General features: G+C 38.4%; 4 protein-coding genes across 4 annotated transcripts; all 4 read left to right on the top strand.

Moving 5' to 3' along the window:
• The first annotated feature begins 1,691 nt into the window (after window positions 1-1,691).
• On the top strand, window positions 1,692-4,374 carry LOC125799105 (protocadherin gamma-A11-like). Its single transcript, XM_049475078.1, has 2 exons — window positions 1,692-4,212; window positions 4,354-4,374. Exons 1-2 carry the CDS (start codon window positions 1,852-1,854, stop codon window positions 4,372-4,374), a joined length of 2,382 nt encoding a protein of 793 aa, XP_049331035.1. The 5' UTR covers window positions 1,692-1,851.
• A 257-nt stretch (window positions 4,375-4,631) lies between these two features.
• LOC111193048 (protocadherin alpha-8-like) lies at window positions 4,632-7,169 on the top strand. Its single transcript, XM_049474820.1, has one exon. The coding sequence runs from the start codon at window positions 4,794-4,796 to the stop codon at window positions 7,167-7,169; it is 2,376 nt and encodes a 791-aa protein (XP_049330777.1). The 5' UTR covers window positions 4,632-4,793.
• A 229-nt stretch (window positions 7,170-7,398) lies between these two features.
• Window positions 7,399-10,039, top strand: LOC125799104 (protocadherin alpha-8-like). The gene has a single exon (XM_049475077.1). It carries the CDS (start codon window positions 7,643-7,645, stop codon window positions 10,037-10,039), a length of 2,397 nt encoding a protein of 798 aa, XP_049331034.1. The 5' UTR covers window positions 7,399-7,642.
• Window positions 10,040-10,380: 341 nt separating this feature from the next.
• On the top strand, window positions 10,381-12,985 carry LOC125799103 (protocadherin alpha-8-like). The gene has a single exon (XM_049475076.1). The coding sequence runs from the start codon at window positions 10,511-10,513 to the stop codon at window positions 12,983-12,985; it is 2,475 nt and encodes an 824-aa protein (XP_049331033.1). The 5' UTR covers window positions 10,381-10,510.
• The last annotated feature ends 265 nt before the right edge of the window (window positions 12,986-13,250 follow it).

Below are 13,250 nucleotides of genomic sequence, written 5' to 3'. Positions count from 1 at the left end.
TGATATTCTGAAAAGCGCCTCCTGGTGGCTTCGACTTCAAAGATTTCACTCAAATTCATCTGCAAAATAAAACGTTTGTAATTGGTTTAGTTGACGTATCATACTCTATTTTATATATACAGCTCTGGAAAGAAATTAATAGACCACTTCAGTTTCTGAATGAGTTTCTCTGATTTTGCTATTTATAGGTATATGTTTAAGTAACATCCCCAATTCCAAATAAAAATATTTTAATTTAGGGCATTTATTTGCAGAAATGAGAAATGGTTGACATAAAAAAAATATTGCTGAGCTTTCAGACCTCAAAAAATGCAGTTCAGAAATAAATATTTGGTGGAATAACCCAGGTTTTTAATCAGAGTTTTTTTTTTTAATCAATTTTAAGTAACTTTAATTTTAAATAATTATTTTATGATCTCACGTATTTACTTTTTTTTATTACACCTTCTATTTTTTTTTACTTAGTATTAAGTATAATCAATTTAATTAAGTTTTATTCTATTCATATCTCTCACCTTTTCATAGTTTTATGTTTTATGCATTATTCCTCTTATTACATTCAGAGTCTTGCTTTAATTTCACTGCTATATTCCTAAATTTCAAATTTATTTTTTAATCTGTTATTTTGTATAATTAACAGTTACATTGTACATAGGAGCCATCCTCCAAGTATAGCGAGTGTAAAAAAAGTTAATTGATTGATTATAAGACGTGAAGGATTTTTTTTTGCATTTTATATAATCCCCAGGACAACCCAAATATAACGTAACGTTTTACTTACATATAATTTTCAAAGAGTCAGTCATTTTAATATTGGAGCAAAATGCTAAATACATCTACTAATAAATAGATGTAGATGTAAATTATTATTATTATTATTATTATTATTATTATTATTATTATTATTATTATTATTATTATTATTATTATTATTATTATTATTATTAAACCCAACAGAATGGTATGACCCACTGCACATACTGACCTACATCTACAATTTTTGCTCCGATATTAAAATGACTGACTACTATGATATAATGTGTTAGTAAAACGTTACGTCTAGAGTTACATGCTGTAAATCTCTGCTACGAATAATGCCAAAATGTATGCCTTTTAACACAACAGCAACGTGGTAGAGGCACAGTGACGTAATACGTGGGAATACGCCTGTGCACTAAAGGTGGGGCTGAAGCTGGCATGTGATTTTAGAAACGCAACCACATGGTGCCACTGTTGGACACATTACTGACCTGAATGTGTCTGATTATGGCAGGCGTGGAAAGAGTTGTCAAAGAGGATGTAGGATATTTACTATATTTGTGTTAATGTAATACATTTTATATGAAAACATATAAATAAAATACAATAACAATACAACAATGATGCCCACAGTTGTGATCATGTGATATGTATGAAAAATAAACTTAATGCATTTGTCTCAGTAATTCTGATCTTTTGTTTAATTACATTTTAATTGAGTAATTTGTTAATTTACCCACTCACATCCACAAATACCCCCCCCCCCCCCACACACACACACACATTGTAGGATTTTTTACTCTGAGTTAAAATAAATCAATTGCAGTCAAAATGCAGTCAATTTAAAAAATGCAGTTTAAAACCAGAACACAGAGTGGCGCTGTAAGAAAACAAACACTAAAGCTTATGCTTCTGAAACATCACCATCCAGAAGAGAAGATAGAGCGGGTCGCCAGAATTAGAGATTGTAACAAAGACCTACGGACGGGGACTATGAAGGAGATCCACTTTCATCCACACTTGCCTTCAGCAGTTTGAGGAATTATGCACAAACATTTTTTTTTCTGGACGTTTAGTGATATTTAGCAAAACATGGCAAGTGGAAATTCACCAACAGAAAGAACATACGGATATAATGTCATCCATATTTTTTGTCTGCTGCTTTTGTGCGATATGGTCTCAACAGAATTACGTTATTCTCTTCCAGAGGAATCAAAGGTCGGTACTGTTTTGGGACAGTTAGCCAAAGATTTGGGGTTAGAATCGTCGGCTGTAGCAGGTAGGAACCTACGAATTGTGTCGGGGACAAAGCAGGAGCTTTTTCAGGTAAATGAAAGGGAAGGCGCTTTGTTTGTTGGATATAGAATCGACAGGGAGGAGATATGCTCTAAAACTAACCCTTGTTTATTAAATATTAAAGTGGTGGTCGAGAATCCTCTAGAAATGCACCAAATATTGGTGGAAATTACCGACGTTAATGATAATGCTCCTACATTTATAGACAAGGTGCATATTTTGGAAATAGTTGAATATGCAGTGACTGGAACACGGTATCAGTTGGAAGGTGCACACGATCCAGATATAGGATCAAATGCATTGCAGGCTTATAAACTGAGTCAGAACCATTTTTTTCGTTTAGAAACAGAAGACATGGGTGATGAGGGGAAAATCCCGTTTCTCGTTCTACAAAGACCTTTGGATAGGGAAAAAAGCGCAAAGCATAATTTAATTTTAACCGCAGTAGATGGAGGCAAACCACAGAAAACAGGGACCTTAAGTATTACTGTCGTTGTATTAGACGTCAACGATAACGCGCCTGTTTGTTCTAAACAAAAATACATGGTGACGGTGAAGGAAGATGCTCTAGGTGGAACTTTTTTGCTTCGCATTAATGCTACTGATTTGGATGAAGGAGTAAATGGAGAAATTGAATACACCTTAAGAAATAAATTTAGAAATGGTGCCTCTGAGCTCTTTGATTTAGACAGCAAAACAGGAGAGTTACGCATAAAAGGTAGTCTTAATTTTGAAGAGAAACAGGTGTATGATCTAAAGATTCTGGCATCCGATAAGGGCGCAGTGTCCTTGTCCACACAATGTAATGTGCTCGTAAAAGTAGAAGATGTAAATGACAACCGACCCGAAATTGATGTCAATTCTTTATCTGGTCGAATCCCAGAAGATGCGCCTCCTGGCACAGTAGTGGCGTTGATGGGAGTGACAGATTTGGATTCAGGTGTAAACGGAAAAGTTGTGTGCTCATTACCCAGTGATATACCATTTGAGCTCAAGCAGTCATCAGATTCCAATTTTTATTCATTGGTTACTAAAGAACATATAGATAAGGAGTCGCTGCCGTTATATAATATTGAGATAACAGCAACAGATTTAGGCACTCCCCCGCTATCGTCAACAAAGATGATTAACGTTGAGTTGGTGGACATAAATGACAACAGCCCTGTTTTTATCCAAAGTCCATATACCTTTTACATAACAGAAAACAACAAGCCAGGTGGATCAGTTTTCTCGGTAAGCGCCGTTGATGCAGATGAGGGGGACAACGCAAGAGTCTCTTACTCAATAGATCGATTAAACTCAGATCAAAGCGTAATATCATTCTTGAATATTAATGAGGCAAATGGAACCGTTATGGCCCTAAAAAGTTTCAATTTTGAATCCATGAAAACATTCCAGTTCCACGTGCTCGCTACAGATTCTGGAACTCCACCACTGAGCAGCAACGTCACAGTAAACGTCTTCATTCTGGATCAGAACGACAACGTTCCAGTGATCTTATATCCAGTCAGTTCTAATGGATCTGCTGAAGGTGTGGAGGAGATACCTCGCAATGTGAACGCAGGACATTTGGTAACTAAAGTAAGAGCCTATGATGCAGATATAGGATACAACGGCTGGTTATTATTTTCACTGCAGGAAGTGAGTGACCACAGTTTGTTTGGTTTGGATCGCTATACTGGACAGATAAGGACCCTCCGTTCATTTACAGAAACAGACGAAGCTCAGCATAAACTGGTCATACTGGTCAAAGACAATGGTAATGTGTCACTATCAGCAACAGCGACTGTGATGATCAAAGTTGTGGAGCCCAAAGAGGCCTTTGCTGCTTCTGATGTGAAACAGCATGTAAAAGACGAGGAGAACGGCGACGTCACTTTTTATCTGATCATCACTCTGGGTTCAGTTTCAGTGCTTTTTATCATCAGCATTGTCGTGCTGACTGTAATGCAGTGCTCCAAATCTACAGACTATTCCTCCAAATATCTGCAGGATTCAAATTATGATGGAACATTGTGTCACAGCATCCAGTACAGATCAGGGGATAAGCGCTACATGTTAGTTGGACCCAGAATGAGTATTGGTTCTACTATAGTCCCTGGAAGCAATGGAAATTCTTTAGTGATACCAGATCGGAGGAGCAGAGCGTCTGGAGAGGTAAGATTTCATTATTACTTAGTGCTGGTTTTCTTGTTTTAAAAATATTTTTTAAATGTTTATTTTTAAATCCTTTTGGAGAGGCTTTGTTTAGTGGCATTTACATTATAACAAACGGTGTCTAAATATTGGAATGCGCAGAATGGGAGCTCCGTCGTGTAGATCTTAAATTTTCCCGGGGAAAATAAAATAATTATTTATATCAAGTTGTTTAATTGACACCTTAAAGCAATGCTATTTGTATCAACGCGATGTTTAAATAACTTCACATATAAATTAATAGGGTAATTTCTAAAAATACATAAAATATTTTATTTAATTGCGCTCCAGCAGGACTAGCTAAGCTCCACATGGTGTCAGTGTTACACAGAGGTGTTATTTAGGAATAAATATTGCTCCACTGACTGCCCCAGAGCTTTTTTCAGACAGGATATCGTGCGAGGTGTCTACATGGACAAACGTAAAACTGGCTCTGATCCTTAAAATCTTTGTATAAGGCAACACTATCTTAATTTTGAATATACTGGTAAATGGAAACCATCCACACTCATTTTCAGTTAGTCTGAATATATTCGTCCGCGATGGACGACAGAGGACAAAGAAACAGATGGATCTATTGGTGGATTTCCCTATGGCTTTCTTTGTTTTTGTGCTTCGTGGACAAGGCTACGACACAGATAAGATATTCCATTCAAGAAGAGGTAAAAGAAGGCTCAGTTGTCGGAAATATTGCTAAAGATTTGGGTCTTGATATCAGTACTTTGGTGGACAGACGGTTTCGCATTGTTTCAGGATCCAAGGACGGTCTTTTTCAGGTAAATCAAAACAATGGTGCCTTATACGTTCAAAAGAAAATCGACAGAGAGGAAATATGTGACGGCTCTGATATCTGCGTGATAAATCTTAAATTTGCTATCGAAAATCCTCTAGAAATTCATTACATTGGAGTTGAAATTATTGACGTAAACGATCACCCACCCAGTTTTGCAGAAGATCATCTTCATTTAGAGGTAGCAGAAAATAAAGCTCCAGGGGCCCGACTTGACCTGCAGCCCGCACGTGATCCAGATGTTGGCACAAATTCGATTCGAAGTTATACACTTAGTCAAAATGAGCATTTTTTATTAGAGGTACGAGACGGTGGTGAAGACAGCCTACCCTCCCTCGTCCTACAGAAATATTTGGACCGGGAAAATGCGCGTGAACATGAATTGCAATTAAAGGCTGTAGACGGCGGAAGTCCTCCAAAATCTGGCAGCCTGAATATAACTATAACTGTCCTCGATATTAACGACAATCAGCCAATGTGCAGCGAAGACATGTACTCGATATCTATACACGAGAACGTTAGTGTCGGAACAAATATACTGAGAGTAAATGCAACAGACCCAGATGATGGTCGCAATGGACAGGTTGAATATTCGTGGGGTAGAAATACAAAGAGTAAAATACAAGATGTTTTTGAGGTAGATCGCACTACTGGCGAAATTCGTGTTAAAAAACAGATTGATTTTGAAGACAATCAAATGTACAGATTAAATGTACAGGCTTCTGATAAAGGACAGCCTCCACTTTCTGTCGATTGCAGAATTATTATCAAAATAATAGACGTGAACGACAATAAACCAGAAATAGAAGTAACTTCTATACTGACTGTTGTGCCAGAGGACTCAAAACCAGGAACTGTTATTTCTTTGATTAGCGTTTCAGATAAAGACTCTGGAATCAATGGAAAAATCGTTTGCAGTCTTTCGAAGGATGTTCCCTTTGAACTCAAGCCATCAATTGAAAATAATATGTATTCTTTAATTACAAAAGGAGGCATGGACAGAGAAAATATATCCCAATACGACATAGTATTAACTGCCAAAGATTTGGGTCAGCCTACTATGTCCTCTATGAAAATTCTTAGCGTGCTGGTATCAGATGTAAATGACAACATTCCAGAGTTTCCGCAACATCCACTTGAGCTGTATTTGATAGAAAATAACCCGGTTGCGCCAATATTTTCGGTAAGCGCTACAGACAAAGATTTGTATGAAAATGCTGCAGTAACTTATCAAGTTATGAGAAGTGAAGCGACACTTAATGACATGTCTAATTTCATCAGTATAAATTTAGAAACAGGCGTCATAAGTGCATTAAGGAGTTTTGACTTTGAAACAACCAAAACGATGCAGTTTCACGTGCTTGCTACAGATTCTGGAACTCCAGCTTTGAGCAGCAACGTCACAGTAAACGTCTTCATTTTGGATCAGAACGACAATGTTCCAGTGATCTTATATCCAGTCAGCTCTAACGGATCCGCTGAAGGTGTAGAGGTTCCACGTAATGTGAACGCAGGACATTTGGTCACTAAAGTGAGAGCCTATGACGCAGATATAGGATACAACGGCTGGTTATTGTTTTCACTACAGGAAGTGAGTGACCACAGTTTGTTTGGTTTGGACCGATATACTGGACAGATAAGGACCCTCCGCTCATTCACAGAGACAGACGAGTCTCAACATAAACTGGTCATACTGGTCAAAGACAATGGCAACGTTTCCCTTTCAGCAACAGCAACTGTAATTATCAAAGTTGTGGAGCCCAAAGAGGCCTTTGCAGTTTCTGATGTTAAAAACATAATGAGAGATGATGAGGACAACGATATTACATTTTATCTCATAATCACGTTGGCATCAGTTTCAGTGCTTTTTATCATTAGTATTATTGTGCTGATTGCAATGCAGTGTTCCAAATCTACAGACTATTCCTCCAAGTATTTACAAGACACAAATTATGACGGGACATTGTGTCACAGCATACAATACAGATCAGGAGATAAACGCTACATGTTAGTTGGACCCAGGATGAGTATTGGTTCTACTATAGTACCAAGCAGTAATGGAAATACTCTAGTGGTACCAGATCGCAGGAGCAGAGCCTCTGGAGAGGTAAGAGCTATATATTTCTAAACCACATAAACATTTACGTTATTTAATATGTGATTTGCAATGTTTTGTTACAGTGTATACTTTCAAGCTGTTGTACCCTGTAGTAAATGTGGTCCATCCACATGTTTATTCCTTACATGTATTTAACTGAATATTTATTTGTAGTTAGGCATAAATATAGAGTCAAAACGGGCGATGAAGTTTTTTTTTTTTTTACTGTCTGCGTTGTTTTGAACGGTTGTAACAAGATAGAACGCAAGGTGTCAGTACAATACAAGAATACATTTCAAATGTTTCTCCCCCTATATTTCTGCCATTGTTGGTCTGTCAAACGCTATGCACGGAGGACGGCCGTTAGCACGACGATAAAAGGAGTCAACTAAACGATGTTTTTTATGCTAAAATAAACGTTTCTTTTCTTTTGATTCGACAAGTATGCCAATGAAGTGGTCGTATCAGTGGTTTCATCGTGTCTAAGGGGTACTTTAGTCGCCATGAATGACAACAGACAAAGGAGGATATGGGACTGCTGGAGGACTGTTTTGCAGATATCATTGCTGCTGTGCTTGGGAAAACAGGTTGCGGCTCAAATAAGGTATTCCATTCCAGAAGAGGTAAAAGAAGGATCAACTGTAGGAAATATTGCTAAGGACTTGGGCCTTGATGTTAGTACTTTAGTAGAAAGAAGGCTTCGTCTCGTTCCTGGCTCTGATATCTCCATTTTCCAGTTAAACTTAAACAATGGCGTTTTATACGTAAATAAGGAAATCGATAGAGAGAAAATATGTGATGGGAACCATCCATGCTTGATCAATCTAAAAATAGTTGTTGAAGATCCTCTTGAGATTCATTATATAGGAGTTGAAATTACAGATGTAAATGACCATTCTCCTATATTTACTGAGAAAGAAAAGCGTCTAGAGATAGCTGAATCCACTATTCAAGGAACCCGTTATCAATTACAAGCCGCTCGTGACCCTGACGTGGGTGTAAATTCAGTGCGCGTGTACAAATTAAGCCAGAACGAACATTTTGATGTAGAAATAAGGGACAGAGGAGAAGACAAACTTCCTTTCTTGGTTCTACAAAAGCCCCTGGATCGCGAGCGCAAAGCTGAGCATAGTTTAATTTTAACTGCAATTGATGGAGGAAGTCCTAATAGATCAGGTACGTTAAACATAACCATTGTTGTTCTTGATGTTAATGACAACCATCCCGTGTTTAGTCAAGATGTATATACAACAATTTTGGAGGAAAACACGCCAATAGGAACACTAGTACTAAAAATACTGGCAAAAGATTTTGATGAAGGTCCAAATGGTGACGTGTCCTATGATTTTGGAGGTGACGAAAACGCATTCGATATTTTCGGGTTAGATAAATTTACTGGTGAAATCCGAGTAAAAGGTCAGGTAGACTTTGAAAAGAATAATATCTACAAACTAGATGTTCATGCTTCTGACAGTGGTCAGCCACCACTGACCACAGACTGTAGAGTTATTATAAAGATACTAGATGTAAATGACAACAAGCCCAACATAGAGGTGACCTCACTGTCTAGTATAGTTCCTGAAGATGCCAGACCTGGTACTGTAATTGGGCTCATTAGCGTTAATGACAGAGACAGTGGTGTAAATGGGAAAGTTGTATGTTCACTATCAGAAAGTGCACCATTCGAATTAAAGCCATCAGTTCAGGACAGCATATACGCATTAGCGACTAAGAGACATCTAGACCGAGAACTCGTCCCACATTTTGACATTACAATATATGCAACTGACTTAGGTCAGCCTTCTCTAACCACCACTAAAATACTAAGTGTCCAGATCTCAGATGTAAATGACAACAAACCAGTGTTTCTTCTCAACCCTCTTGACCTCTATATAAATGAGAATAATTCTCCAGGTGCATCCATATTTTCTGTTAGCGCATCGGACAAAGATGTTCAAGAAAATGCTTTGTTATCCTATCATATTTTAAAGTCCGATGACAAAAACAAAGACAAGATGTTATTCCTAAATATAAACTCTGAAACAGGTGTTATTTATGCACTAAAAAGTTTCGACTTTGAAATGCAAAAAAAGTTTCAGTTCCACGTGCTCGCTACAGATTCAGGAACTCCACCACTGAGCAGCAACGTCACAGTGAACGTGTTCATTCTGGATCAGAACGACAATCTTCCAGTGATCTTATATCCAGTCAATTCCAATGGATCTGCTGAAGGTGTGGAGGAGGTTCCTCGCAATGTGAACGCAGGACATTTAGTGACTAAAGTAAGAGCCTATGACGCAGATATAGGATACAACGGCTGGTTACTATTTTCACTGCAGGAAGTGAGTGACCACAGTCTGTTTGGTTTGGATCGCTATACTGGACAGATAAGAACCCTCCGCTTATTCACAGAGACAGATGAAGCTCTGCATAAACTGATCATACTGGTCAAGGACAATGGCAACGTGTCCCTTTCAGCAACAGCAACGGTGATTGTCAAAGTTGTGGAGCCCAAAGAGGCGTTTGCAGCTTCTGATATAAGAAACGGAGTAAAGGACGAGGAGAATAATGACATTACATTTTATTTGATCATCACTTTGGGGTCAGTTTCAGTGCTTTTTATCATTAGTATCATTGTGTTAATTGTAATGCAATGTTCCACATCTACAGACTATTCCTCTAAGTATTTGCAAGATACAAATTATGATGGGACCCTTTGCCACAGCATCCAGTACAGATCAGGAGATAAACGCTACATGTTAGTTGGACCCAGAATGAGTATTGGTTCTGCTATAATTCCGGGGAGTAATGGGAATACTCTAGTGATACCAGATCGAAGAAGTAGAGCATCTGGAGAGGTAAGAGTGCTTTGCTCTATTTTATGTATTAATATTAAATGATTAGATGCTTTAATCTGCCCATTGAGAGGTTTTTGTAATGCTTTAATATTGCTTTTACGAAATGGACTGTGGAAACCAGACATATGCACACAAAACATCTCCAGTTGTAAATTAAACTTAAAATACTTTATAAGAATTTTGGAACCACTGATTTGCTTACAGAGATTCCTCAAGATTTTTGGAATTAATGCTGTGGCTGCAACTGTTTGTAATGTTCGTTGTTATACTAAGTGCGATCCTCTTGGTGTCAGTGCAATTCCGGCATAATATTTCGAACAAACCCTTCCCCCTTAGTTGCTGATAGAGACCATACTGTTTTTTTTTCAGACATAGATCACTGAGTAAGCAGGGCAGTGTTTACATCACTGTCTAATGTATTTTTGGGATATTCTTGGATTGCTCGTTTTCAGTTAAGCAATAAGGATAACCTAATATGTTTTAATAGTTATGCTGTTACCTGCATGAAGGAGAATGCTTTTGCTAGAGATGGGAAAAGGAAGACAAAGGCGCAGATGGCAGTGTTGCTGCATAGCTCTTCGCTTCTCTTTGTTTTTGTGCTTCGGAATAGAGGTTTCTGCTCAGATACGGTATAATATTCCAGAGGAAGTTAAAGAAGGTTCCATTGTGGGATATGTTGCTAAAGATCTTGGCCTCGATGTTAGTACTTTGGTGGATCGACGGTTCCGCATCGTTTCTGGATCTAAGGATGCATTTTTCCAGGTAAACCAGGACAGTGGTGGCTTGTTTGTTTATAAGAAAATCGACAGAGAGGAAATGTGTGATGGCAGCAACTCCTGCTCAGTGAATCTGAAGCTGGTCGTTGAAAACCCTCTCGAGGTCCAGCACGTAAGTGTAGACATAACAGATGTCAACGATAATGCCCCTGTTTTTTCTGAAGTAGAGCAGAAATTTGAGATAGCGGAGCATACGCCCACTGGCACGCGTTTCCAGATACAGGCTGCGCGCGACGCAGACACGAGAGTAAACAGCGTCAAATTGTATAATCTGAATCCGAACTATTATTTTGAAATTGAGACAAAGGATAGGGATGAGGAAAAAATACCAGTTTTAGTACTGAAGAAACCACTAGATCGGGAAAGCAGAGCTGAACATAGATTGCTTGTTACTGCGGTTGATGGTGGAAGTCCACCACGATCAGGGACTCTTAATGTTACTATAACTGTTCTTGACATCAACGATAATCGCCCTGTGTTTAGTCAGGACCAATATTCTGTAACACTTCACGAAAACGCTCCAGTCGGCACCATGGCGATAATGATTAATGCGACAGATATGGATGAGGGCGCAAACGGTGTCGTAGAATACACGTTTGGCAGAAACATAAAGCGTAAAATGCATGATATTTTTAAACTGGACAGCATAACAGGTGAGATTTCAGTAAAAGGCTTACTGGATTTCGAAGACACTGAGGTTTACAAGCTAGATGTACAGGCCACAGATAAAGGTCAGCCACCATTGGCATCGGAGTCCATCGTAATAATAAGGATTCAAGATATAAACGACAATTCTCCTGAAATAGAAGTGACATCCCTTTCCAGTGTCATTCCTGAGGACTGTAAACAGGGGACTGTTATTTCACTCATCAGTATTACAGATAAAGACTCAGGTATTAATGGCAAAGTATTAGCCAGCATTCCGGATAACATTCCCTTCGAGTTGAAACCGTCATTTCAAGAAAATATGTATTCTCTGGTAACCAAGGAACGACTAGACCGAGAGCGCAAATCTTATTATGACATCAGCATAACAGCTACAGACTTGGGAACTCCTCAGTTATATGCCATTAAGACGTTGACTGTACAAATATCAGATGTTAATGATAATAACCCAACATTCACTCAGAATCCTCTCGAACTCTACTTGGCAGAAAATAACGGCGCAGGTGATTCGATATTCTCTGTGACCGCCACTGATAAGGACGAGAATGAAAACGCCATGATTACATATCACATAATGAGGGGAGTAGCGTCTGGGAACGATGTAGCGTCATTCCTAAATATTAATTCTGAAACAGGAGTTATTCATGCGCTCAAAAGTTTTGACTTCGAAAATATCAAAATGTTCCAGTTCCACGTTCTCGCTACAGATTCTGGAACTCCACAACTAAGAACCAACGCAACAGTAAATGTGTTCATTCTGGATCAGAACGACAACGTTCCAATGATCTTATATCCAGTCAGCTCTAATGGATCTGCCGAAGGCGTGGAGGAGGTTCCACGCAATGTGAACGCAGGACATTTGGTGACTAAAGTGAGAGCCTATGATGCAGATATAGGATACAACGGTTGGTTATTATTTTCACTGCAGGAAGTGAGTGATCACAGTCTATTTGGTTTGGACCGATATACTGGACAGATAAGGACCCTCCGCTCATTCACAGAAACGGACGAGGCTCAGCATAAACTGGTCATACTGGTCAAAGACAATGGCAACGTTTCCCTTTCAGCAACAGCGACTGTGATAATCAAAGTTGTGGAGCCCAAAGAGGCTTTTGCTGCTTCTGATGATAAAATCGCACAAAAAGAAGAAGAGGACAATGGCGTTACATTTTATCTTATCATCACTTTGGGCTCCGTGTCCTTTCTGTTTGTCATAAGTATCGTCGTTTTGATTGTAATGCAGTGCTCCAAATCTACAGAAATTTCCTCCAAGTATTTACAAGACACAAATTATGATGGGACCCTGTGCCACAGCATCCAGTACAGATCAGGAGATAAAAGCTACATGCTAGTTGGACCCAGAATGAGTATTGGTTCTTCTACCGTTCCGGGCAGTAATGGGAATACACTAGTGGTACCAGATCGCAGGAGTAGAGCATCTACGGAGGTAAGAGAAAAAGAAACATTTAAATTAGGCTACTATTTGGAAAAGTGGAGTTGCATATTGTTTTCGTGCATTTACAATGCACTTATCAGAAAAAAATAAAGATTGGTTAAATTATGAAACATATTTAAATTCGTAATAAATGTTGGGTGACGCATATCTTAAGAGTATTTTACTTATTTTACATTTTCATTGGCATAGAAAATAACAACGTGCTTGACTGTGATTCTGCTTAGACATTAGAATATCCAAATTGATATTCCTACAACAGAAGGGAATGTATAGACATATTAGTGTTTGTTTGAACAAGTTGAAGTATTTTAAACAGCATTTTGAGCAAAAGTAGCCAGTTAACTATACAGTGCTC

This window comes from Astyanax mexicanus, chromosome 2 (genome assembly GCF_023375975.1).
Source record: "Astyanax mexicanus isolate ESR-SI-001 chromosome 2, AstMex3_surface, whole genome shotgun sequence".
Classification (NCBI taxonomy): domain Eukaryota; kingdom Metazoa; phylum Chordata; class Actinopteri; order Characiformes; family Acestrorhamphidae; genus Astyanax; species Astyanax mexicanus.
This window is presented reverse-complemented; position numbering and strand designations above follow the sequence as displayed.